The sequence below is a fragment of the Aptenodytes patagonicus genome, chromosome 3 (assembly GCF_965638725.1).
Source record: "Aptenodytes patagonicus chromosome 3, bAptPat1.pri.cur, whole genome shotgun sequence".
NCBI lineage: Eukaryota > Metazoa > Chordata > Aves > Sphenisciformes > Spheniscidae > Aptenodytes > Aptenodytes patagonicus.
The window spans coordinates 82,523,697-82,549,398 of NC_134951.1; the positions used below are offsets into that span (position 1 = coordinate 82,523,697).

The 25,702-nt window shown below is 36.6% G+C and overlaps 1 protein-coding gene across 21 annotated transcripts in view; it reads left to right on the plus strand.

Moving 5' to 3' along the window:
• The window catches only part of AFDN (afadin, adherens junction formation factor), a 135,725-nt gene that overhangs the window by 68,692 nt on the left and 41,331 nt on the right, over positions 1-25,702 (plus strand). For 13 of the 21 annotated variants that reach the window (XM_076334006.1, XM_076334010.1, XM_076334017.1 and 10 more), the window contains 10 exons: positions 4,781-4,842; positions 5,747-5,952; positions 9,772-9,792; positions 10,534-10,679; positions 12,975-13,069; positions 15,829-16,094; positions 16,593-16,736; positions 19,664-19,862; positions 21,627-21,730; positions 24,331-24,417. In XM_076334006.1, coding sequence (XP_076190121.1) covers positions 4,781-4,842; positions 5,747-5,952; positions 9,772-9,792; positions 10,534-10,679; positions 12,975-13,069; positions 15,829-16,094; positions 16,593-16,736; positions 19,664-19,862; positions 21,627-21,730; positions 24,331-24,417 — 1,330 coding nt within the window. The remainder of the gene's footprint in view (positions 1-4,780; positions 4,843-5,746; positions 5,953-9,771; positions 9,793-10,533; positions 10,680-12,974; positions 13,070-15,828; positions 16,095-16,592; positions 16,737-19,663; positions 19,863-21,626; positions 21,731-24,330; positions 24,418-25,702) is intronic. The other 8 variants (XM_076334008.1, XM_076334012.1, XM_076334015.1 and 5 more) reach the window with 1 other exon arrangement.

Genomic DNA, 25,702 nt, shown 5'->3' on the forward strand with positions numbered 1-25,702 from the left:
GTTATAGAGAAGATGGAGGTGCTGTCATCACAAGGATGCTCATTGACAGGTGAAGAGGCAACGAGCAGAAGTTGCTTCAGGGGAAAATTGTCTGGCTATAGGGAGCGGGGGGGGGGGGCGGAATCTTCACTGTGAGACCAAGTGAACACTGGAATATGTTGCCCAGAGAACTGGTAGAATCTCCCTCGCTGGAAATTTTCAAGATTCTGCTTGACAAGGCTCTGGATAACCCTGGATAAAGCCCTGCTTTCAACAGAAGGTCGGAGCACGTGATCTCTAGAGGTCCCTTTCAACTTAGGCTTCTGTGTGATTGTTTTTTCTCTGGAGTCCAATGTCTTGGTCAGTTCTGATAAAAAGAACATATTTATGAAATGAATTACTGGGTACCTAGAGTTGGAATAACGTAGCCTTGATAAGAGATGGCTCAGGGCAGATCTTATCAATGTGTGTAAATACCTGATAGGAGGAACTTCTTTACTGTGAGTGATTGAACACTGGAACAGATTGCCCAGAGGGGGTGTGGAGTCTCCATCCTCCAAGATACTAAACCTGACTGGACAAGGTCGTGAGCAACTTGCTCTAGTTGACCCTGTTTTGAGCAGGGAAGTTGGACCAGATGATCTCCAGAGGTCCCTTCACACCTCAGCGACTCTGTGATTCTGTGAAAAGAATTTTTTTCAAATCTTAAGAAAAATACAAGACTGTATTGCTGTCTACATAAATCAGCTTTTAAATTTAGATGAAGTGCTGTGATAAATGGATGAAAGGTAAGGTAAATGTGCTGCAGGGTTAAAAAGTGCAGTGATTCAAGTTGTAAAGCTTCTAGTATGAAGCTTCTAATACCTTTAGGTGGATTTATTATTCACTAGACAGAAAACAGAGTTCAGAGATGTGAGTGGTAGAAAGAAAAAAGAAAAAAAAAAGGCAGAAAACTGTGCTTCCACCTGAACTGAATTCCTGTTGTTCTAGTGTTTTGTAGCAGGGACATCTTTCAAATGTTTTCAGTGAAGTCACAGTAGAATGCAACTCGGTTCTACTCTGCACTCTCTTTTTAGAGTGCCTAGGCATCTCGAGTATCTTTTTCAGAACTGTTTTTATTAAAGTTGCTGAAGATTTAACTCCATCTTGTTAAATTGCTAGTGTTTTAACTGTAGTTTTTCTCTCTCATAAAAGATCAACAAAACTTCTTTGTGATATAGCCTGTCAATTTCTTGAGGCTTCTACTGTTAATATTTCTTGAGTTCTAGCTGTGCATTTGTATGTGTATGAAGATTATTAAATTTCTGTATTTCTGCCTTTCAGCAAGAGCACTTGTTATAAAGAGGATTATCTTGTGCTATAGTTGTATATTTCAAAAATACAGAGCCATCTGTAAGCTGCATCTTTGCTTTTTTAAACTTTTAAAATTCCTTCTGAAGACAATATGCATACCAGTCTTACTGTTACTATACACCGGGTTTTTTTTCACCTTGGTACCTGCGTGCAGAAAATGTTTTGGGAGAGGCATCCAAATTACACTTAGGTTTGTGATAGCTACAACTGCAGAGATCTTTTTTTATCACCAGCATTGACGTTGCTATTTTATTTCTGTGTATATCTTATATGTGTATAGTATGTGTTTGTGTAATTACAGAGAGTTATTTATCTAAATACAGCATTTCTATCACATGCTTTTTCTCAGATATATTTACTGGGTTGAAATTAATAAATTAGCAAAGTCAGGCTGTCAAATTAGGAAATGCCAGGCAATGAGTTGCTCAAGTAAATTGAATTCTTCCCCTTTGTGGATGTATTTTTTGAATCTTTAGTTAGGCTTCCTCTGGGATACTCTGGTCTCATTTTGCGAACTGTAAGGACAGTAACCGTGGAGTGAAGTAACTGCTATGTTAGTTTGAAGACCCAAAAAATCTTCACTGAGCAGTTCCAGGTTCTTGTTACTGTACAACTAGTCCACCTCTGTACTAAGTGTCCTTGTCTGTTCTTTTTGTGTGTGTTCATCACTGCTGTTCGAAGGTGAATAACAAGGCAAATAAGACTTTCTTCCGGTCACTCACTGAATGGGTTGAAGACCAAAGATTAGAACTTAGCTGCCTTATTTTTTCAACTCTAGTCTCTAGGAAAAAAAAAAAAAATTAAATCTGAGAGCATAAATCCAATTTACTTACTGGGTATGGTTGTTCTGATTGAAGTGTGATTCTGTGAAATAAAAGATAATGACTATTTAGTTAAGGATTTTGGGCATACATCCTCGTTAGATAACTGACTTCAATTAGCATGAGCAAGCGTATAATAAAAAAGAAAAAAAGATCATTTTTTGTCTTGGATACCCTTCAGGAGTTCTTAAAAATGTGTTTGGTTGGAAATGAGAATAGTGATATGTAAGTGGTGTTAATGGAATGCAGACACTTACCTGATTCCTAATTTTAACATGCCTTACAAAATTTATACACAGCTAGTATGCTGGCTAAAACAACCACACAAGGACAGGGGATTTTTTTTTTTTTTTTTTAAATGCAGTTTATCATAGACAATTAATCTAGGAGAACACAGAAATATCTGGAGAATGGTATTACTGTTTTCAATGCAATTTTAAAGTGTAATATTACCTGACACTATACTTAGAGAGGAGGCAACCCCTAATCAATATTTTATGGCCTTGCTAGACATACCCTAACTACACTTTTAGACTGGTTTAGCTCAGAGGATTTTCATCACCACAGAGAGGATTCTTCTGTAAAAGCAATAGCACAAAGACAATATATACTTAAAATTTATCCCATAACAAAGCAGGTTGGCTAGCTGCTATCATATCAGAAGCACAGAGAGTTATTTTAACTTAAATTTCCAATTTGCAAAACTTAATTAGAGAGTATTTCTTTTGTGTGTGCTTAGGGAAGGCATAAAATGGTACATTAGTTGAAGGAAACTCATACTGAGGTAGCTAAAATAATTGACTTACTGCATCTGTTCCTAGAGAACTAATTTACAGGTAAAACTAAATTAACATTTTTTTAAAGAAGTCTTTCCTCTTCCTACTTCATATTCATTTCTCTCTTAAAGCCAGTTTCCAAAATTCTGTAAGCAATCTTGCACTAATCCATATCAGTTCTCATCTCTCATGCCGCTTTCTCTCACACCGGAGGGAAGACTGAGAATCCTGTTCCTTCCTTTGTGCTGAAAGGGATCACCATCTTTTTGTTCTAAAGAAAAGGAAATAAATCATCAGCTGAAATCTGTCACTGGTTTACCAGCCAATTTGTTGAAACATTTCTTTGTCTTATTACCATTCCTATAATGACATTATTACCATACCATAATGACAGATTAAAAATTTCTCTGGAGTTGTCACTATAGTTCTATTTTGATAATGTTGTGTGAGTATTACGTTATTCTTCTATGGAAGTAATTAAGTTCTCAGTAAAGACAATGCACTTCTGACAGTGTGGAGGTAGCGAGAAATTAGTTCATCTTAAATTTATAGCAGTAAAAACAGAGGAAATGCTACAATTTTATACACTAACTGGGTGCTCTTCAAAAAGAATGCATGCTGTCATGTTTGAAATGTAACTGAACTGGCAGAAATTTGTGTACATATTGCCCTGCTGTGCCTGCTGTTCCTTAACTTTCAGCTTCCCAGAACTTCATTTTGGTGAGCTCTTTTTATAATAAAGCATTATTTAGATGGCATAACTGAGTTCTCTGTTGGTTTAAGTTTTTGCAAGTTTAAAAAAAACAAAAAAAACCCCCACCAAAACCCAAAGGTACCCTTAGTTTTTTGATTGAATATGCTAAAATTTAATTTTAGATCTTTTAACATCAGCCTTCAAAGTTATTTTGTGGATTTTTGCTACAGGAGATAGCTGAATAAAGGCCTTCAGTGTCCTATCTCTGCTTCGTGGCATAACTAAAATTTCTCAGGAGAATGAGGGTTATATAATCATATTACATTCCTTTCTTTATCAAAGTTGCTGAGGAAAGTAAAAAGCTACCTATTGTGTTACGTGTGGTTAAAAATGGCTATTGCATGCAGAAGACGTTAAGCTTTTATGTATTTCCTAAAAATAGGTGCCTAACCACAGAGAACAGCTCAATTAATGCTTTTGCTTAAGGGAGGAATGATATAATGTGCTTAACCTTTTGTAGACACCAGAAAAATCAATTTTCTGTTAATTTTTCTCCTCTGTGAATTCTCTGATAGGTACTGATAAGAAAGAGCGCTGCAGTCAGTTTAAGTGAGGACATAGTCCTGGGGCTCATAGAATAACTGCTGTTTCTTAACATAGCATAGCAACAGCCAGGTGAGGGTAGGGGCTAGATTTTACCTCCTTTTTTCCTCCGTAGCAGAAGAAAGGACAAATAAGCTGACCATGTTCTCATCCGTTTTGAGGGCATTAAAGATAGCAAAGTACATTTGTTGTAACAGAGCTGATGTTGCAGGTAGAGCTTCATTCACTTTCTTTCATGTGTCCATGAATAATTTGTTATTTGAATCCTGTCAATGGCAGGTGGCAAACTGATCCTATCAGTCTGACATACAGCGCAGAAGAGGATGTTCATTAATATCACAGACTCCACAGTTCAAGCCTGTATTTTGATCTGTTGTCTTGCAGGCAAATATAGCTTGAATGATTCTAGAGGAAAGGTAAAAAAAGGGTCATTTTGGGAAAGGATATTGTGTCAGCACTTGGAACCAGTGTATTTGGAGAAATCTGTCATTTTACAGTGGAATTAATATCACCCGTATGGATTGTTTGTTTAAATTTTTGTCATCTTTCTTTAGACCTCAGGATACCCATGGGCCAGAACTGATACTACCTGCCAGTATTGAATTCAGGGAAAGCTGTGAGTACATTGTGAAGTTATAAAACTAACCTGTTGACATGTTTTTCTATAGTGTAATATTTCAGTCAGTTTGCAAACTTAAGGATAACTTAAGTGAACATTGAAAAGAATAATGACTAAACAGATGATAGCTAATCCACTAATATAATTTATTTTGTTGGGGAGGGTGAACAGGAACTTCAGGTATTGAGGCAGGTTCATGCATCTCTAATTCTAATTGCATTTCAACTCTTTATCTTCAGATACTCAAATTTAACTGTGAAAAATTGTTAATCCCACCTCCTCAACAGTACATTGGATTCATTCTCTTCTATACAGTTCTCCATGCCTTGGATAACAGATTGCATCTTGGTCAAAATCCATTTTATATAAAATCTGATTAGGTTTAAATTTTCATTTAGAATTTAATTTTTTCTTATCTTGGTCTCCAGGTTTTTAAGGTCTCAGATCTGGTAGAAAAATATCATACCTGAGATTGTCCAGACTTGAAATATTTGAAACTACATAGATTTGTGAGCAAGCAGAGACAGATTTTTATTAGTATAAAATTCCCTATAATAAGGGAGCTAAGGAATAGAATGGACAAGAGAAAACTTGCATTTTCCTGTTCCCTTGAAGATGCAAATTTTCAGCAAAGAGATAGGAAATAGTACAGAAATGTTTCCTGATGATCAGATTTTCTAGCTTTATATAGAAGTGTGTTGTTATTGTGCCTAAGTAACTGTAGTACATAATAAACAATTTAGAGTTCCAATTCCTGTAAGTCGCTCTCCTCCCCCCCCGCCCCCCCCCCCCCCCCCCCCCCCCCCGAAGAAATCCTCTATACCCCAAGTTATGAAACGGTTTTATTTCATTTTCTTTCTGCCTTTGGCTTTGACATGGTTTTTTTCCTCTTTCACTACAGCTGAAGATGCCTTCTTATCTGCCATTATAAATTACACAAATAGCTCAACAGTTCATTTTAAGCTGTCACCTACGTATGTTTTGTATATGACATGTCGGTATGTATTGTCAAGCCAGTACAGACCTGACATCACTCCTACTGAGCGTACTCACAAAGTCATTGCAATAGTCAACAAGATGGTGAACATGATGGAAGGAGTTATACAGGTGAGTTTCTCTGCAAAAACATGTCAAGGGAATTAAATACATCTTGTAGATTATCTAGTAACCTTCTTAGTCTTTTTCTTACTGTTTAACTAACTATTGTTAAGGGTCAGACCAATACCTGCATTGATTGCCCATATGAAGGTTTGCTTTTGTGTCAATGAATAACGTGAGTGGTAAGAAACTCTCTCCTGAGCAATGTGGAAGGTTAGGGAGGGGCTGTTGCTCTGAAGATGTGTTCTCTGACAAGAAGTTACTCTTCTGTTCTCTAGAAGGTAAGATCTTTGCAAGCATTTCTGGCTGTGAGCTCTTGTAAAACAAGTTGGATGTGCTTATTAAAGAGTATCGTATAGATAGCAGTTGTTTGCACTGATTGATGCTTGAAGTGAACATATTGAAAAGAAACATGACTTTTTAATTTTGATCCTGTTACTTTTACAACCTCTGTAACCACAAAAATGGTAATAAAACTGGACTTTTTGAACCAAGCTGACACACTTGCTTTATAGAGAGAAATATAAGTTCTCAAATGTTCTAACATCTTATATGTAGTCTGATGCTATTGCTATTACATGTGCAAGACTTCGACAGAAGCACAGGGGGAGTTCTGTTTTGTTTAGGAATGCAGGATAAGATCCACTGGGTTGTCTGTGAAATTAGACAATACCTTGCATTGTGTAACTGTTGATAAAACGTAATGGTCATTTCCTGAAAAAGGAGTGCTAGTTCAGGTATCCTCACTAACTAATTAATTATTGTAACGTCTTTGTCTGCAGGTTTTTCTCAGAGGAAAAATTGAAAAATATTTCTATAGTTATTAAAACATACACATTTGTTGCAAAAAGTACTGCCATAGTAGTCCGTATAGAGCAAGGACCCTGCTGCGCTAGGCACTGCACAAGCATAACAAACACATCAGTCCTGCTTTAGAGAATTTATGATGCAAGTGTTACACAACAGGTTGATGAAGGGAGAAGAGGAAAGTAAACAACAAGAGTGTGGCATGAAAGTCACAGCAAACCAAAACTGTTCAGCTTTTGTTCAGGTTTTGGAAAGATTTAGTGGAGTTTTCAGTAGGGAGAATGTTATAATTAGACAACTCTGTAAATAGTTACAACAGGCTCCCACCTTTCACAAGAAAGAATGGGAGAAAATGCCAGTGTTGAAGACACTTTGCAGTGTCTAAAACAAAGAAAACAAAGACTAGCCTTTCATGTACGTTCTGAAGCTGATCAGAGGTTGAAAGGTGGTTTGATGAATCTGAAGTGAAGAACTAGTACATTGCTTTGAGTCTTGATGCCATGGTAAATGGATATTTGATAAAATTGAAATGGTATCAAAAGTTAAATATTTAGGTTCTGCTATTAAAAAAAAAAAAGATCTGGCTGTGAAAGAGTGAATTTATTAAAGTCAGAGGGGAGACTGTGCAGTAGTGGAGAACATGAAATGCAAAGAGCCTGAACATAACCAATTTAGTTGGGAGAATGGAAAGTAAACAGTTAAAGGGTAGGCTTCAAATACAATCTGGAAGTTACAGTGCTGAATCAAAGTAAGTCACTAGGTTTATTTAACTAATGTAAACTAGTAATAATGACCCCAAAAAGACTTGGGGTGACAGGGATGGGTACAGTGGGAAAGCGAAGATAAAGTTCTGCATTCTTTGTGTTGAATTAAAATGGATAACCTTGTAGCTGCTAGAAGATACTAGAGAGGTGGGCTCAAACATCAGTTTGATTTCAAAACAAATCAAAGCTAAAAAATAGATTATCCTGTGAAAACATTCATTTACAGCACTGAGAAGGCTTCCCAAATCAAGTCCAGCCTTGTGGTTGTCGCAAGCGAGAGTATTTTGTGTAATCCTGCTAATAGTATTACAAAACTGTTAAAACCAAGTGTTTGGACTTTCACTTTTGTGAAAGGCCATTTCTACACCCTTAATTGCAATAGTTCTACACTCCATAGTTGCCATCTAATCTCCAACCTAAAATTTAAGGAAGACATCGACAAGGAAGTGGTAGCTGCATTTGTGGTTTGTGAAAGATGTTATCTAGTTGCAAGAAATAAACTGAAGAGAGTTGGAGGTTGAAGAAAATTGGGAGGACGTTCTTCCATATGTCATGCTGAAGAAGCTGGAGGAAAGGGGCAAAACTACAAATGTGATGAAAGAGTAGAACTTCAGTGAATTTAAAGGTTAATGGGCTGGAGACAAAGAAATGCATTGATTCTAAAGCTTGAGCAGGAAAATGTCATTAGCTTGGACCTGTCTTAGTGGAGTATAAACAGTACTAGCTAAGCTAAGTCAAATTACTTCATCTAAGCTGTAGAATGAGTGGTTATATTGATGGCTGTCACAGTTAAACTACCATGTAATAAGTTGCTGTATCACAATAGCTTTTTTGTATGTCTAGACTGTAAAGCATGCCTGCACTGAAAGGGGTCTGAGGGTGTGAAAGACAGAGAAGACAGATGGGAGGCAAGGGGTGAGAGGCACCCAAAACACAAGAAGAGGGAAGGTGTACAAACTCATGTGCTGTACTGTGGGAGTAAGATAAATTGTTTAGATCCTAATTTTGCCTGCCTAGATCGTAAGGAGACTTGATAGCTTTCTGAAGTTACTCAAGAAGTACTTGCTAACAAATTAAGTCTGTGACTTTCTGTAGTCTTTGTATTAGTGTATGCAAATATTATAGAAGACTTCATATGAGATAGGGATAAAATTAGAGAGATCTATGAGAAGGTTCAGTGCTTTTAATAAAAATCTAAGAATAGAAACTTAATTCACATAAAAAAGGCAAATTTTTTGTATCCTGGTTTTGGGGGTTTTTTCCCCCCGAATCATTCTGTGGCATTTCTGATCCTCTGCAAATTTTAACATTTGTTTGTAGAAAGAGCATCTCCTTTAGTTCTGTGCCAACGCATCTTCAGTCAGTTCAGAGTGCCTTGGTTGGAAAGGGGGAAGAAACAAAAAAGCAGTGGCAATTTGTTTTTTTGAGCTCTAACTAAAATTATAATAGTAACAGCAAATGACACCTCAAATTTTTGCATCTAAGCTCACTGTGTTGCAGGTGGGGGAGAGTGGTCTGAATAGAAAGCCAAAAAGAATTAAGTAAGAGCTCAGTTTTAAATAATCAGACAAACATATCTGATGGGATTTTTTTGTTTGCTTAACTCAGTGTAGCTTTTATGTACCAGCATTTAAGCAGCTTAGTGTGGTATTTCATTTGACTCTTTTGTTGTTTAAAACAGTCTTTTTGTTCTTTAATTGAAAAGCCATGTATTAAATCTGTCCTCGGTGTTTTATGTTTTTTGTTTGGTTTTGTTTGGGATTTGTTTTTTTGTTTGGTTTTTGTTGTGTTCTGTTTTTTTTTTTTTTTTTTTTCTGGTGGGGATTTTCTGTCCCCCTTTGTGTGTGTTTTTACATCGTCTTCACTGCAGCAGTGTGGGCAAATAGCTCCCTGGATCTGTTACTTGGATGGCTTAGTTACCCCGTTGCCTGCAAAAAGTTCTGCGGAGTTTCTGTGGTGCACTGAGCGTGGAATATCCAACTAGTCTGGGATGTCAACTAGTACAGGGCATTCCTTGAATTAATTGTGACATGTGGGCACTTCAGTTCTTAGCTGTTGTGCTACTAGTCCTATTAAAATAATTCATTTTTTAAAAGGGGCTCAGTTGCATCGTAGCTACTGATTAATGCATCTGTGTATAACTGTGAACATAAGTGTTGTACCTTCATATTTAGTGTTTGATTTCTAAAGCTATCATGATTGTTCACAAGTTTCTTTCTTCTATTCTGTTTGATTTCCTTCGTCCGTTTTTCTCCAGGAGGTAGACCAGGTTGATCAGGTAGGATATATTGCTGGGAACTGATCCTAGCTATGTTGGCTTAGCTCAGTTTCTCATGCTGCTTCCATATCAAAATACAATACTCAAACAGCTGGACTTGAACGGTTCATAACACTCATTCAGCAACTGGAACATGCAGTACTAAAATCCTTTTTTGACTTTGCAACTTTTACGGCATTCCATAATTTCTGCTTAACGCACTTCAATGTGGATATGAAATGACCAAAGTTCTTTTTCTTCCCTTTATTTTCTTTTTTTGTTGTTTGTGGTTCCTATTCTTTGGATTTCATCTGAGGTTGCCTGGCCTGGCATTTGTGGTCGGGAGATGGTGAGATAGATCAGTACTTGATACTGAATCACCTGGTATCAAAGCCAGTGAGTGCAGTATCAGGGTGGCAGTGGGCAGTAGTGAATATGCGCTTAAAAGTGCACAGATTACCAGATACTGCATTGCGCTAAGCTCTTAGCACTATATAACTAGATGCTTATGCCGTGACTTCATTGATATGGCTATTGGCAGTTTAACAGAATTTCGTATGTTCAGTGAACGTGTTAAAATTGAACTTACCAGTTACAGCAATTGCAATATTACATACAAACATTTTGCAAATATCTGGTATCTGAGATATGTGTGGTGAAATGGGAAAAGGTACTGGTCTATCTTTTGGAGCCTTTTTAAGCTGCCGTGCTTTATCAGAAAACTATTTCCCTGTATTATTTCTTGCTTCTTTCTACTTACAGAAACAGAAGAATATTGCTGGGGCACTTGCCTTTTGGATGGCAAATGCATCTGAATTACTGAATTTCATAAAGCAAGACAGAGATCTTAGCCGAATTACTGTGGATGCACAAGATGTTTTGGCACACTTGGTTCAAATGGCATTCAAGTAAGGCTATCAAACTTCTGTTTCACTTAACATATTCTATGTATTTGAAGTCTATAACTTCAAATTTTTGCCAAATTTTAGGTACAGCAATAATGTCTTTTGTGTATTGTTAAAGATCTGAGAGGAGGACTTAAAAGAGAGGCTAGACTTACTTCTTTAGACAGATATTTTGTGTTATAAATATGGATCACTGGGCTATGCAAGGAGTTTCATCTGTTAGCTGTTCTTGTGATAGTTGAGGCTGCCAATGGAAATTTTAGGGAAACGTTATTTAAATTTAGTTTGTGTTGATTGCTTTCTTTTAAGGTTTTTATGGAGATGTGAGGAAGGGTTATTTTTGCTGTTAATATATAAATACAGACACATATTTATGGGTCTCTAATGAACCTTGCGCTCTTTAAGGGCTTCTAATTATATTCATAATCTACTTTCATAATTGGCATAAATAGCAATTTGCACAGTGGGTTTTTTGCACAGTTTTTTCTTAAAAACGTAGACAGGTTTTGGCTTGGGGTAAAATCAATCTATGCTAGTCAGCTCAGCCAATTACAATACTGATTAAAAGAAAAATTGAATGAAGTATCCAATGGGATGGGAAGTCCTCTGAGGAAGGGATCCTCGAACAAAGATAACAACATTGAGTGAGCACAATGCTAATCAACAAGAAAGGCTTAATTTTTGTACATACTTAGATTTTTTTTTTTCCTCCCCCCAAGCCAGTATTGAACAAGTTTTTCTCAACAAACTTGTGTCTCTGAAACTAATGTATAGAGAAGTCCCAGTGTACCTTGGGTGACTTATACCCAGCCTTCCCCCTCTTGTAGGATGTCTATTTTAAATATAGTCTTTTCATACGTCTGTAATAGCACAAAATATAATCTTTCTTCTTTTTATACCATGACAGGATTGGGAGACCTAACCATGGTTTAACTGTTTAGCTTTAAGGGGGGCTGTATTGCTCTGAAGAGCAATATGTAGTATGTGAATGTGGTATGTGAAACCTTATCATTGCTTTCTGAACTTTTGAAAGGTATCAGAGAAGCACCAAACCACTTTGTATGTACTCCCAACAGATTTTTTTTTTTCTTTTTGTTAGTGAATTATGAGAAAATAGGGTATAGCAAGTAGCTATTTGACAGTCTCAATTTTTATAGCACCTCTAAATTACTAACTGTTAATGAAGTTATGCTTTTTTGCCACAGGTCGGTGTTTTGGATTGGTGTTTTGAAACAACTCTTTGCTACTTCAATTTGCTAGATAGTCATTGAAGACAGAATATTTCTGTGGCTAGGAAGGAATGGCATTGTATTTTTCCCTATACATGATGAGCAGGCTGGATGTGAAAGAGTGTTTCTGAATTTTAGCTGTGTGTGAATTTTCCCCTAAGCACACTGTAACGTGGAAGATTTCAAATGGAAGTATTAAACTTTTGGAGAACAGAACTGTGGAATATATATTTAGAAGGCAAATAAAAAAGCACAGCAGAAGCATGAAAAGAAAGAAATCTGGTGTGAAAATGTTATTTGATGGTAACAACTGGTATACACCAGAATTGGTTGAAATTGTCATGGCTTTTGTTTTCTAGCAATTGAGGGTATTTCATTACAAATGTTACCAGTGAAACAGAAAGGGGAGTTGTAAAAAGCCATGAAATGTTTTCCTTTATATATGCGATTACAATTTGATTCCCTTTTAGTTTCAGTTCTTAACAGAAAATGTATAAATGATCAAAAAGAGTGTTAAAGAAAATGTTTCATTATTAGAAGAGAAAGAATACTAAAACAGGCTTTTAATTTCACTGTAGTTAAAGGTAAGAGAAATACAAGAATCAAACAGAACACAGGACCATTTCAGGATCTTGTGCATTGGCTCAGAATAGGAAATTTAATTTTTTTTTTTTTCTTAATACTACTCTTGGTAGATTTTAAAACCGAGAAAAGTGTATTTCTGTTTGGAAAAAACAGTTTTTGCAATCTTACAGAACCAAAGTTTGGCCTGACAGCCATCTCTTTAAGGAGCATATGACCTTCGCTTACAAGCATGGTAGCGATATTGCATTTAAGTGGCTGTGTTTGTTCCCTGACAACCTAATTCTTTTTCCAACATTTCTGGGAAAGGTATGGGAGAACTGGTCTCTCTCTGGCGTTTTAAAAAGTATTATTTGGTTCCCTATAGTCACATACATAACACTGCAATTTCAGGAATCTTGTAATTTGATAGATCTCTTTTCTTTAGAAGCATTCATGAACTCATACAGGATTTTAAAATTTCTTTTTTTTCCCCCTTCCCTTTCAGGTACCTGGTTCATTGTCTGCAATCAGAGCTTAATAACTACATGCCAGCGTTCCTTGATGATCCAGAGGAAAATAATCCTCAGAGGCCTAAAATAGGTTAGACTACTTGTGTCTTCTAAACCATACAATTAATTAGTAATAAATAGAATTGTTCTTAACAGTGATAAAACATTTACAAGTTGCTCTAACCCCTGAGAATGGTTTGGATCAATTTTGTATGGATGATAAGAAAAGATAGTAGTGACATTCAAATGATCTATATTTGGTTTAAAAATCATGAAGTAATTTCGTTTGGAGGGGGACCCTCTGGATGTCATCTAATCCAGTGTCTTGCTCAAGGCAGGTGCAACTGGGTCAGGTTGTTCAGAGTATTGTCCAGTTGAGTTTTGAATCTCCACTGAGGGGTGGAGATGCCACAACGTCTCTGAGTAACCTGTTCCAACGTTTGACCACCCTCATGGTGAAATACTTTTCCTATATCTAACTGGAATTTCCCATGTTGCAATTTTTGTGTTGGTTTGTCTTGTCTGTTGTTCTGTGCTATCACTGTGCACCTTTGAGAGGGACCTTGTTCTGAACCTCCCATTAGGTAGGTGAAGACAGCAATAAGCTGTGCCCTTAGCCTTCTCTTTCCCCAGGATGAACCAAATCCACTTCTCTGTCCCTCTTTTATGTCCTTTTCTCCAGCCGCCTAATCATCTTGGTGGCTCTCTGCTGAATTTGCTCCGTTAAATCGGTATCTTCCTTGTGCTGGGGAGTCTAAAACTGGATGCTCTTCTCCAGATGCAGTCTCACAAATGCTGAATGCATAGGAGGGATTGCTTCCCTCCCTTCTGCTAGCTTCACTGCTACTAACTTAACAGCTTAGTATGCAACTGGCTACCTTTCAAGCAAGGGCATGCTGCTTAATCACATTCAATTTGATGTTTACCAGCATCTCTACATCATTTTCAGCAGTGCTGCTTTCCATCCAGATGGCACCCAACTTACACTGTTGCATAGACTTATTCCTTCCCAGATACAGGACTTGGCAATTGCCTTTGAACTTTATGAAGTCCCTGTCAGCCCATTTCTCCAGCCTACTGAGGCCCTTCTGAAAAATACCGCTGCCCTTCAGTGTGTCAATATTTCTTCCCAGCTTGGTATCGTCTGTGAATTTGCTGAGAACACACTCCATCCAATCACTCAGGTCACTAATAAAGTTATTAAACAGTATCAGTCCCAGCCTCAATCCATGAGGGAAGCCACTAATAGCTGACTGTCAGCTGGACTTGTATCCACAAATCCACCAAGTCCAGTGGTCCAGCCAATTCTCTATCTACATTATCTGCTTATCCAGTCCTTAGCTCAGCAATTTTACTATAAGGATGCTATGGGAGAATCTGACAAAGTACCTCCCAGGTACTAAGGTTAAGCTGACTGGGCTTGTAGATTCCCGCCAAGGATCCCTGCCACGATACTTTAAATATGATAGTGCTTCACAGCAATGTCAGCCTTCCTGGGCTGTTCCTGTCCATGAAAGCATTCTGGTCATCTGTGCTATTCCACTATGTCTGTAATCCTGGCTCAGTGACTGTGCTCAGACTTCTAACACTTCTTGTTGTTTTCCATGCTGAACACATTCACACACAGGCCCCTGAGATAGGACCCCCAGTTGTGCTATTCATGGGGAAAATGTGAGAGCCTCCTACATTATGTAGCCCGATGACTAAAGAAGAAAATGGAAAACGGATAAAAGGTTAGGAAGAGTTAAGAAGATAGTGACATTCTGAATAATTGAAGTAAAGATGATCTGCAGAGCTATTAAGGACAGTCATTCTGTTCAACTACAAAGAGTATTTATACAAAATTCATATATACTTCCTGGTCTTTTGGGTATTAAGCTTGCTGCAATTGCTTTTTTCCTGTGTTGAACATTGAAGGAAGAATATAAGAATGTACTGTTTTATTTTTAGTGCCCTGTACTGTAAGAGAGAACTTTCTGGGACACGAGCCCTGAAGAAGTAGCAAACTGACATTGGAATAAAGGCAGATGATGTTCATTACTTCAGTTATTTTTGAGCTGCTTTATAGATTTCTGTCTTACAACATACAGATAATGTTTTTCAGTCACAATCCTGTGTTTCAGTGCTAAGAAAATCAATTTGGTGGCCTCTTCAATAGAGAGTTCAGATAAAAGTATTGCTTTAAAAGAAGGCTTGGAGATAAATGTTCTACTTGCATTAATATGTTCCACCAGGAAGCATATAAGGATGTTTCCTCTCGGTGAAGCTAACAGGAAGACCCTGTTGCTTCTTACATAATATTGCAGTGAACTAATGGGCAAAAGGAGATTTGAATAATATTTTAAAAAACTAATGTGTAAACAGGAGATGTGTTCTGCATTTTAAGTACATCATGCAATGCAAATAGTTTTTGCTGAAATTTTTGAATACAGTTTGATATTTAACTGCAAGGAGCTGTGAAATAATTGCAATATGCATTTGAAACAGTAGAATATAAAGGTTTTAACTTGGTATTAAAAATAACAGAAAAATGAGTTTACTCAAGTGAGGACGTGATTTAAGTGTCAGATATAACCAGTGATATACTTGTGTACTAAATATTTCCCCAAAAGAATTTATTTTCATTTCAGGAGTTAAAAACGTATTTCAGCTATCAGTTTAACGGTGCTCCATCTGGAAAACCATGCAGCAGTAAATTTATTTCTGAAAGTCTGTATAACTTAAATACATGTAGGTTCCACCGAGCATTCACCAACCTGGGCTAGGGGTGTCTGTATTATTATTTATGACCTAAACCAGTTGTACATTGCAGTATATGAATGTGATTTATTTTTTGTTTTATCTCTGTAGATGATGTGTTGCATACATTGACTGGAGCTATGTCCCTCTTGCGACGATGTAGAGTGAATGCTGCTCTGACTATACAGCTCTTCTCCCAGCTGTTTCATTTTATCAACATGTGGCTTTTTAACAGATTAGTTACAGCCCCAGATTCAGGGTTATGTTCACATTATTGGGGAGCTATCATTCGTCAACAGTTGGGCCATATCGAAGCCTGGGCAGAAAAACAGGGTTTAGAATTGGCTGCGGATTGCCACCTGAGCAGAATAGTGCAGGTGAGTATGTGAGATTAACACTTCTCACATAATTGTATATTCAGAGAGAATATTTGTATATTCTATGTTCCTAGAGAATAGCATGTGGACAAGTGTAGTTTGTGTGAATCAATCCTGGAACATTGAGGTAGCATGCAAAGACACAAAATATGTTTTCAACATCATTAATATTTAAGTTGCAAGTGAAATTAATAATTAGTTGTTTTAGCCAACATGCTGTTCAGTTTCTGTTTATAAAACTGAGCTATAACTATGCTGAACGGAGACAAGAAGAGTAGCTGGAAAATTGATATGCCTCACTTATGATAGCTTTAGTATTAATGCACCTTGTAGGTACAGGAGATATGGTTAGTGGTTGTTTTGTGAATATTTATTTTGCTTCTGTAACAAGTCTGGCTTCCTGCTTTGTCTTTTCCTCTCCTCTAAAGAAAACTCAAACAAGGCTTAAGGTTTCATTCTGGTTTGGATTTGTCTCCTTTTTTTTTTTTTTCCTCCTAGGCAACCACATTGCTTACCATGGACAAATATTCAAATGCAGATGTTCCAAATATTAACAGTACTTGCTTTAAGCTGAATTCTCTGCAGCTACAAGCTTTGTTGCAGAATTATCACTGTGCTCCAGATGAACCACTCATCCCAACAGTAAGTCTCTTCTATCACTTACTGTGCTGTTTAACATACCTGAGGAATATAAACTTAAAGTAAAAACACTGGCTGAAAATAGCTACCTTATTGTTGATTGGTTTGGAATTGTTACGAGAAGAGTCAGAGTGGGCAATCTGCTCTCCATACAGTAAGAAGTATCGGTGGTATCAGCCTGCTTCTGGCCACCAACTGCAACTTGAGCAGGTATTACCAAACATCTCTCTCAGACCGAGTTGGAATGTAAGGTAACACTGCATGTTGAGCATACTCAGAGAGGTGTCACTGCACCTTACACCATTTGTGGATGAAATCCAGTAAGGTGGTAGCGGAGAGGTGCACAGAGCACTCTAAAAGCTAGTTCTATGTATAACCACAAGGAACAAAGATTGAAATTTTGCCTATAGAAATCAAATGAAAGAAGCAGGAACACTAAGGTTTTTTACATGTGGGATGTAAAAATCCATGAATCTTGAATCCCTTCATATAAGCAGCGGACAGATTGTCCTTTGGACAGATTGATACATGGAATATGTATGTAGAGATAGATACATACATATATGTGTTGTTTTCAGAACTGTTTTTTATCTTGGTGTTTAAGACATAACTGACTATTCGAAGTTTTATCCATGGGAAACATCTTTTTGGCAAAAGTCAAAAGAGGTTTTGTGTTCCTTGCAGAATTGTAATCATATGTGGATGAAAACTCTTAAGGTAAATCCTGATTACAGGATAGTTGACTGATCTCAAAAATCTTAAAAGGTGGAGATAATCTAATATTTATATAAATGAATGCATTGTCTACAAAGTATTTTTTAATAACTTTGGATACATCTGTTTATTAAATCAAAGGTACTAATACAATGGTTCTAAAGGTGTTAAGGGGGACTCGTAGCTTGGATATATTTTTATATATTGGCTACCAAACCAAAAAGTCTTTTGCTGAAGAACATAGCTTATATTTCCTGTTTACACATAGGTAGAATTCCACAGTTTATTATTATTGTTCTTTAGGGACCTCCAAAGAAATACAGTGCTAGATTTGACAGGTCATCTTTGTGTCAGAGGGAGGATTACAATATGGCTAGTTTGTCCTGTTGCAGTGAAGTGGTATTTGGGGCTGCTTTGCTCCTTGCTATGAAAAAGACTTGTACACTCAAACTCTGACTTACTGCTGCCGAATCTGAAAAATTTCAACGCTTAGAATTTGTTCTAAAGGAATATGAAATATTTACTTTTACATACTTTAGTTTGATGTAATTCTTTTAAAAATTAGCACCTTTATAGTAAAAAGGCCCTTCTCGAAGAGCACTTCTAAAGACAGGCTGGATTTATCTGACTTCCCCCTGGAAATTTGCTGGAACTGAACATTCAGATGAGAACACTGCTTTTGTCTCAACTGTGTTCTGCATTGTGCTCCAGTAATAAAATTGTTGTATCAGGCTTACAGATTCTGAGTTGCACATTAGTGTAGCTGGGGTGAAATTAAGACCAAACTGTTAAGCTGGTCTTGGGAGCCAAGTAGAAGCTGTAGAAAGAGACTGGAAATCACATCTGAATCTTTGGTAAAGCAAATACTTGTAGTAAAGGAATCTATATGTAATATTTGTAGCAGCTTCAGATAAATTAATTGTAGTAATTCTGTCTTGATGCCAGCAAAATCACACATCTCTGGGGTGAGTTCTCTTCCAGAAAGAATGCTGGTTAACTGGAGGTAAAGATAACTTTTAAGTATTGATGTTGCCTGCTTGTTCAAACGTAGTGATAAGTGAAACCTGGGGTGATTTCTTGGTTCCCAAGGCTCAGTGTGCAACTTGGAAGAGACTGAGTGCTCAGAGAATTACTACTTACATCTTTTTAAAAAGTTGCCTGTAACTTTTTTATTTCACTTAGCAACTGAATACTTTCAGGCTAAAACTTAGGCCAGCCTAAGGCATACAAGGTAACAGAAAAATGAAGGAACTGCTTGAGGGGAGAGAGAGAAGAGCCTTTTCATTGTGCACTCTTTTGCGTAATTTGGGATAAATAGAAGAATGTAGAAACACATTTACTTTTTGCGAAGTTGTTAGGAATTTGATTTTTGTTGACTTCTGAATTAATTTTCCTTGGTTCATACAGTCTAGTAACAGATATCTTACTGAAATCTTACAGATCTCTCTAAAATGTAGAAGGAAGGCTACTGTGTGCTACATGCAACCACAGTAGCTAGATTGTGAAAAGTACACTGGTTTCATAGAACTTTCTGTGATATTAAGCAGAACAGTTGTGCACCAAATGTAAAGCTTAAAAGTTCCTTGTCGCACCTTGAGTCATCCTGCTCTTGTGTTGTGTCCTTCTACAGTGTTATTTAAAAAATACGTATCTACCTTAAGGGATCTTTCACATTATACTGAGCTCCCAGGAAATGTAGAATTAAATTAGTTCCATAAAACTTCCAAACTAGGGAACTGTATATGCCACTGGTCCTCTGTGGGTATATGTGTCCTGATGGAGCTGAAAATCCTGGTTTACACAAGTTGTCTGTTTCTTTTCTATGTATTTAGTCTTACAGAAGTACATATGCACTCAACAAAGTGTCAAAATTTTAAAGCTGCCTGTGATTCCACCTCTGCACATGCATGTTCTATGCTATATGTTTTTTAAATACAGCCCTCATATCAATTAAAAACATGCACCACAAGTTTTGAAAATATTGAAGTAAAAATAAATGCTTCTGTTATATTCTCTAACTACATAACCTATGGGATTTAATCAAATAAAGTAATGCAACGTATTGACTACATAGTGGAGCCGAAGAAGTTTTATATCTGATAATTTATTTTCCACATTTCTTGTTCTTGCAGTCTTAGTATTTTCTTAATGTTAGGTTTTTTCCTTAATGAAAACTATCTCTTTATAGTAACAATGTCTTTCTGCCTTCTGTCCAGGAATTGATAGAGAATGTAGTAACTGTTGCAGAAAATACGGCTGATGAACTTGCTCGCAGTGATGGCCGAGAAGTCCAACTGGAAGAGGATCCTGACTTACAGCTACCTTTTCTTTTACCAGAAGATGGCTATTCCTGTGATGTTGTCAGAAATGTTCCAAGTGGTTTACAAGAATTTTTAGATCCACTCTGTCAGAGAGGTTAGTTCTTCTGTTGTTTTACAGTGATCTTTTTTTGGTGTAGTGAACACAGAATGCAAAATACATTTCAGTTAAATGCAAACCACTTTTTTTTTTTAATGTATGTTTCAATCTTTTTATACTGTGTTCTTGAAGTGTTTACTTTTGCAACCCATAAAAAGTATGCAGGATTTTTTAATCCTTACCCTTTCTCCTTGTCCCTTTCATTCACTTTCAAGGTTCTAAATAAGCGGCGCTGAGTTACTAGTGCCTGCTGAAACTTTGTTTTGCCTTTGCTCCTGAGCTTTTTTGGATTTTGGTGCTAGAGCAGCAAAAATGTACATAAATGTAAATTTTGTAATGCTTCAACAATTTCACAGTCAACTTACTCTTAACGCTAATGTAAATTAAATAGTTAAGTCACTTTTTTTACTCATCAGCTGCTTCCATATAACATTAAAAAACCACAAGCTTAAAATAGTTCTTTTAATGTTCATCAACGTAAGAGTGTATGGATTGGGCATTTGCAGTCCAACAAAATTTCAGATGATGAGTAGAGAGCTCTTGTAGTTGGACGAAAGTGACCTCAACTTGAGAAAGTAAAGCAGGGGGTCTGTCAGAGCATTTACAGTGAATGAACAAGTTATGATCCTTATCTCGTGCTACTCAATTTTATGAGAAGCTTTTTTGTTACATAATTTCTTAATTTTCTGCTTGAAAAGCAGTTGTTTAAAAATTTCCACAGGAATATTATGGTAGGTAGGACAGCAAAGGAGGCTATCAACAAAGCAGATTTACTCTATCCTACAGTGAAGCTTTGCAATTGTTGGTTCCAATTTAGTTTATAGAAAAGCCATATTCTTGCATTTAAAAAAAAAAAATAGTAGGAAACTGACTGTTTCGAAAGTACAGTGAGTTACAGAGGATGTAGTCTTGAGACTAAACAAGACTAGTAGAATAAATCCTTTAATTAGTAAGTATAATTCATTTGCTATACAAATGTCTGTATAGTTATTACAAGTAAGGCCTTTTTAATGCATGCATTCAAAATTTTACTTTTTAGGTATCCCTTAAATTATGCTGAGGGACTGGTTTGCGGTAAATCAATGTAAACTGAATTGCTGAAAGATGGTCTTTGAGGAGGAGAATCTCATCTGTTTGGATGGAGTGATTTGTAATTGGACTGTGATGTGGATTCTCGCTGACCCTGATTTAGGAGACGATGTTGGATACTTCTCAGCTGCTGTGGCTCCTTTTTTCAAAATTCTAGGAATTGCTCAATTAACAAAAACAAATCAAACAAAAGCCTGCTTTTAATTGCATAGTTGCATTAAAAAAAGCAACGAGTCCAGGCAAAGCTTCACCTCTGCCAAATCTGTGCTGAGACCAGTTAGCTAGACTCTCTGCAAAGCAGAAGATTTCTGTGGTGCTGTCTTATTCAGAGTTCTGGTGGCTTGTATTCTAAAAGATGACTTGGTGTTTCATGTCTTTTTTGAGTCTGGTTGGTACAAGCAGTATTTTGCAGCCCAAGAGTTTTCTATGAGCGTGTAGTGTTTTTAAATACATATGTTTCTCTGAAGCAGCAGCTATAGAACTGTAGGATTTTGTCGATGCCATAAAATTGCAGTGAAGCATATAATGGCATCTAAGATGCAGGATTCAACATACTAATGAATATTAAAAGGTAAATACTGCTATTTGGTATTTCCTTGTGGCAGGCTATTTGATTTTAATTAATCTATTAAGAAAATACCATGACTACGTTGATGTTACTTTCTCTTTTAGGATTTTGTAGACTAACACCTCATCCACGGTCACCAGGCACGTGGACAATATACTTTGAGGGTGCAGACTATGAAAGTCACCTGTCACATGAGAATGCTGAGTTAGTAAGTATTGATTCAGTGAATAATTGTCAAAACTGATATCTTGTTGTGTGTGTTTTATGTGATGAGTTTTAATCCTTATTAGGAAGAACAGGCTTAATCATTAAACATGTAGTTCACCAGTGATTTGGTGAATTTAAGGAACTATTTGCAGATTTTTGTAAGTCAGCATTTTTCTAGGCTGTGGCATGATAGAACTCGCATAAGCAAACTTTGTCTGTCGTGTTCCCCCACCCTGGGGGTAAACAGTGAACAAATTCCTTTTAAACACAGTCAAAAATATGTATGGACATGCATCTGTAAATAACTTAAAATGTGAATGGAGGTGCAGGCTGCTTTTATTTATAAACTGGCAGTTACCAAGTAAATGTTGTGATCTGGTACTTTTTTTTCTGCTAGGTTTTCAGGAAAAGTTCTTTAGTATTCCTTTGCATTATACTTATTAAAGAAGGGTTTCACTTCACTGTGAGGTGGCTTTTTTCTATTGTAGGCGGGCTTTTTGTTTGTGTCGTGTTAGTTTTTTGTGGGTTTTTTTTGGGGGGGGGCGGGGGTGGGGTTTTTTGCTTGTTTTGGTTGGCTGGTTTTTTGAATATGCGATAACCAAGAATATCAAAGTTACGGAACAACTTGGTTTTGGAAAGATGGTGGCTTTATGTGAAACAATTTTTAGAGCAACTAAACAGAAATAGCTTCATATTTATAATTAGTATTTCAATGAAATCAAGGCGGCCAACATGAAACTAGAATTATTTTCTTCAAGCCTTCTATGAAAGATACTTGCCCCTCACTATTCAGAGGGACTTGAAAGCTTCATTTACTCTGTTCAGAACCTGACATTTGTTAGATGACTTTATGCAGTCTTGCTGCAGTGGCCTAAAGAACATGTTTACTTTACGGAAGAGAGCATCTCCTAAATCTGTATGACTGATACAGCAGAGCCCAGTCTTGAACTGATAAGCCCGGCTCTGTAGGCTTGGTATTTTGGTAAATGGGCATTTGACTGAGGAAAATATAGCAGAGACATTCTTGAGACATCATGCTCTTCCTCCTCCCTTTGTTACTCTAAGAAATGCATTTTTTAGAGCTAGTGGAAAGAAAAATAATCTGAAGTTATACTAGGTAGTTGCTGTTCCTCATACTAAGGAAAAGCTAAAGTAGAGTTCTGGCCAGTCTTCCTTAAAAAGGCTTGATAAAGAAATGCAGGATGATTGGATGCTACTATTTCATTCATCTGTGGAAATGAATACCATGTAAGACTGTTGAAATAACCCAATCTAATCATTCTTCTCTCTGGAGCATGTATGTTAATTGAATGTGCTAAGCTTCAGAGTTCTAAAAGTCTTTAGTCTTGGTGTCTGAGCGGTGCTCTAAATGCCGGTTCACAGATCACGTCTTGGTGCAACAAGTCTACATTATCTAAATGCTAGGTAAATGTTCCATTTTATAGCTGTGAGGTTTTTTGGGTTTTTTTTCCTTCTTCCTTCCTTTTTTTCCTCCCCTCCCCAAGCCAAAACTATTCTCACAATTCTGCTTCTGTTGGTAGTCTGGGGAATTGCCCAGGCTAGGCACTCCTCAAATTTTCACTGAAGAATTTCTTTTATTCTTAGAGCAAGAGAGAAATTCAGTATAGACTAATGGCAAGGTTATGTTACTAGTGGCTTACCTTTTCCAGTGCGTATGTTTTTTGTTGAATTAGTTTAGTAATGTTTCTATTTAAATTAATGGAAAAAATCCTAAATAAAGTAGGAACAGATTCTGTTCTTCTGCCGTCCTTGGCACAGGACTGCTAGAAATCTCCTAGCTTACAAACTACTTGCTTTTCTAATACTTGAACTTAATCAAAAAGTGTTGTGTTTTTTTTTTTTTAAATTAATTTCCTTTGCTTATATTTTTACTTTGTCATGGGTCTTGTGGAACTTGCAGTTAGCAGGTTTTAGTATGGATACAAGCTAGAGTGCTTTAACTTATGTGCTTCAGCTGATGCAGACTGTGATGGCAACCTTTTGAGTAGAGAGAACTGGCAATGTTGCAAGGATATAAAAAAATTACTGGACATGTTTATGGGCTCGGGCTGTATTCAACTTAGAGTTTTCAGAAGTGAAAATTTTTGGAACTTTATTTCAAGGCTTTAACTCTGCCTTTGAAATTAATTGGCCTCTTAATATCTTTGCAGAACTATTATCTTCTAGATGTAGCACTAAAAACTGAGCTCCGTGTAGATCACCCTCACCTTTCTAATAGGGGCCTACTGAGTCTGAACTTCAGTTTTCATTAAAAGTTACTACGGTTTTATTTCAAATTGTGAATCATTAATAATCTCTTTACTGAATTAGAGAAGGAGAAACAATAGGTAGACTTCAAAGCTTCGGCAGTGTTCATAACACAGGTGTAGTACTTGATAATGTGAATCCATATTAATCAAATGTTAGCGATTCTACCTTTAAAATGGAGTACCAGACATATTATTTAGGGTGCGAGATCTTCTGCTGCACTAACAACTTAGTTTTGGTTGTAGATGAACTATTTTGCGCAGTAATTTTCCTAGCCTGGCAGTGAATATGAACTCTTGTCTTTTTTCTTCTTTCCCCTTCCCTTTTTGATAGGCTCAGCCTTTGAGGAAAGAACCTGAAATTATCACTGTAACACTAAAAAAACAAAATGGAATGGGCCTGAGCATTGTTGCTGCCAAGGTATGGAAGTCAGTTTGTTTAAGTGTTACTGAAAAAAGCTGCTTTTTTTTTTTTTTTTCTTTATCAGCCTACTGTGGAAAATGTTAATGGAAAAATCTATTTCCCTTAAGTTTGTTGTGCTCATCATGTTGATCATACTTTTATTCTGGCTGGGGAATGTTTCCATAAAATACACAGATGTGACCAATACAAGATGAAACATAATATGGATGTAGTTATTATGACATTTAAGTTTAAACCTCTACTACAGGTTTATTCATTTTTCAGAGCCAAAAATTGGCAGTGTTATTAAATGGAATTAATAAACAGGCTTATTTAGCACTTCTGCTGAAAAGTAGTGGAAGTATCTAGGAAAAGAAAAGCAGTAAATATAAAGAACAAAATGTGTGGGTTTTTTTTTTTTAATTTGATGAAAAAATAATTCAAATATATACAATAAAGTTTGTATACTTCCTGCTATAAAGACAACGCCTTATCTTTTGCACAGTGTACAGATGCATGTATGACTTCAGTTTTGCTTCTTCATAGTAGAGAGCTACAGCATATTAAGAGGCTTGGTGAAGGAGGGTGTACCTCTTGCCCTGACGGGCCGAAATTGTGGGTGTATGCTGCACTTAGTAGCACTAGATAGTAATGTATAGAATGCACATACAATTCCAGCCACCAGATGGAGGACTCCACTAGCTGGTTGATTTTGCTTTATTAACTGGGTCACATAGCAGACATAATCTTTGAGTTTTAAGCTTGTTATAAATTATTCAATGGTGATTTCCAAAAGTCCTTGTTGTAATTGTGGTGTACAACAGATAGAACAAGTCTTCCTCATGTCTTTTCACTGTGTAGTACATGAAACTTCAGAATGCTGTAGTCCTCCTTGGCACTTAGTACATGGGCTGAAAACATGATTGTTTTACTGCTTTTAAGTTACCTCACATAGTTAATTGCTTCTAAACAGCACTATTTTTTTTTTTCTACAACTTTGCTCATTTCATAGTCTGTTCTTGAAACAGTAATCTTGCACGGTATCAGCTTTTAAGATTTATTTCTGACATCTGTAGAGGAATACCAGGTGTAAGGTGTATGTTGCTAACAATCAGCAGTTATTGAGGAAACTATTCAGGATCTGAAAAATGTAACTCAGTATTCTGCTCTTATTTTGGTGGAATGTGTTAATAATCTGAGAAGAAAATACTAGATCTTGAGATATGCCAGATTAAATAAGTATCAGACTTCTGACTGCCATCTGCATTTCTGTCGAATGTTTCAAAATGTGCAGTGGGAATTT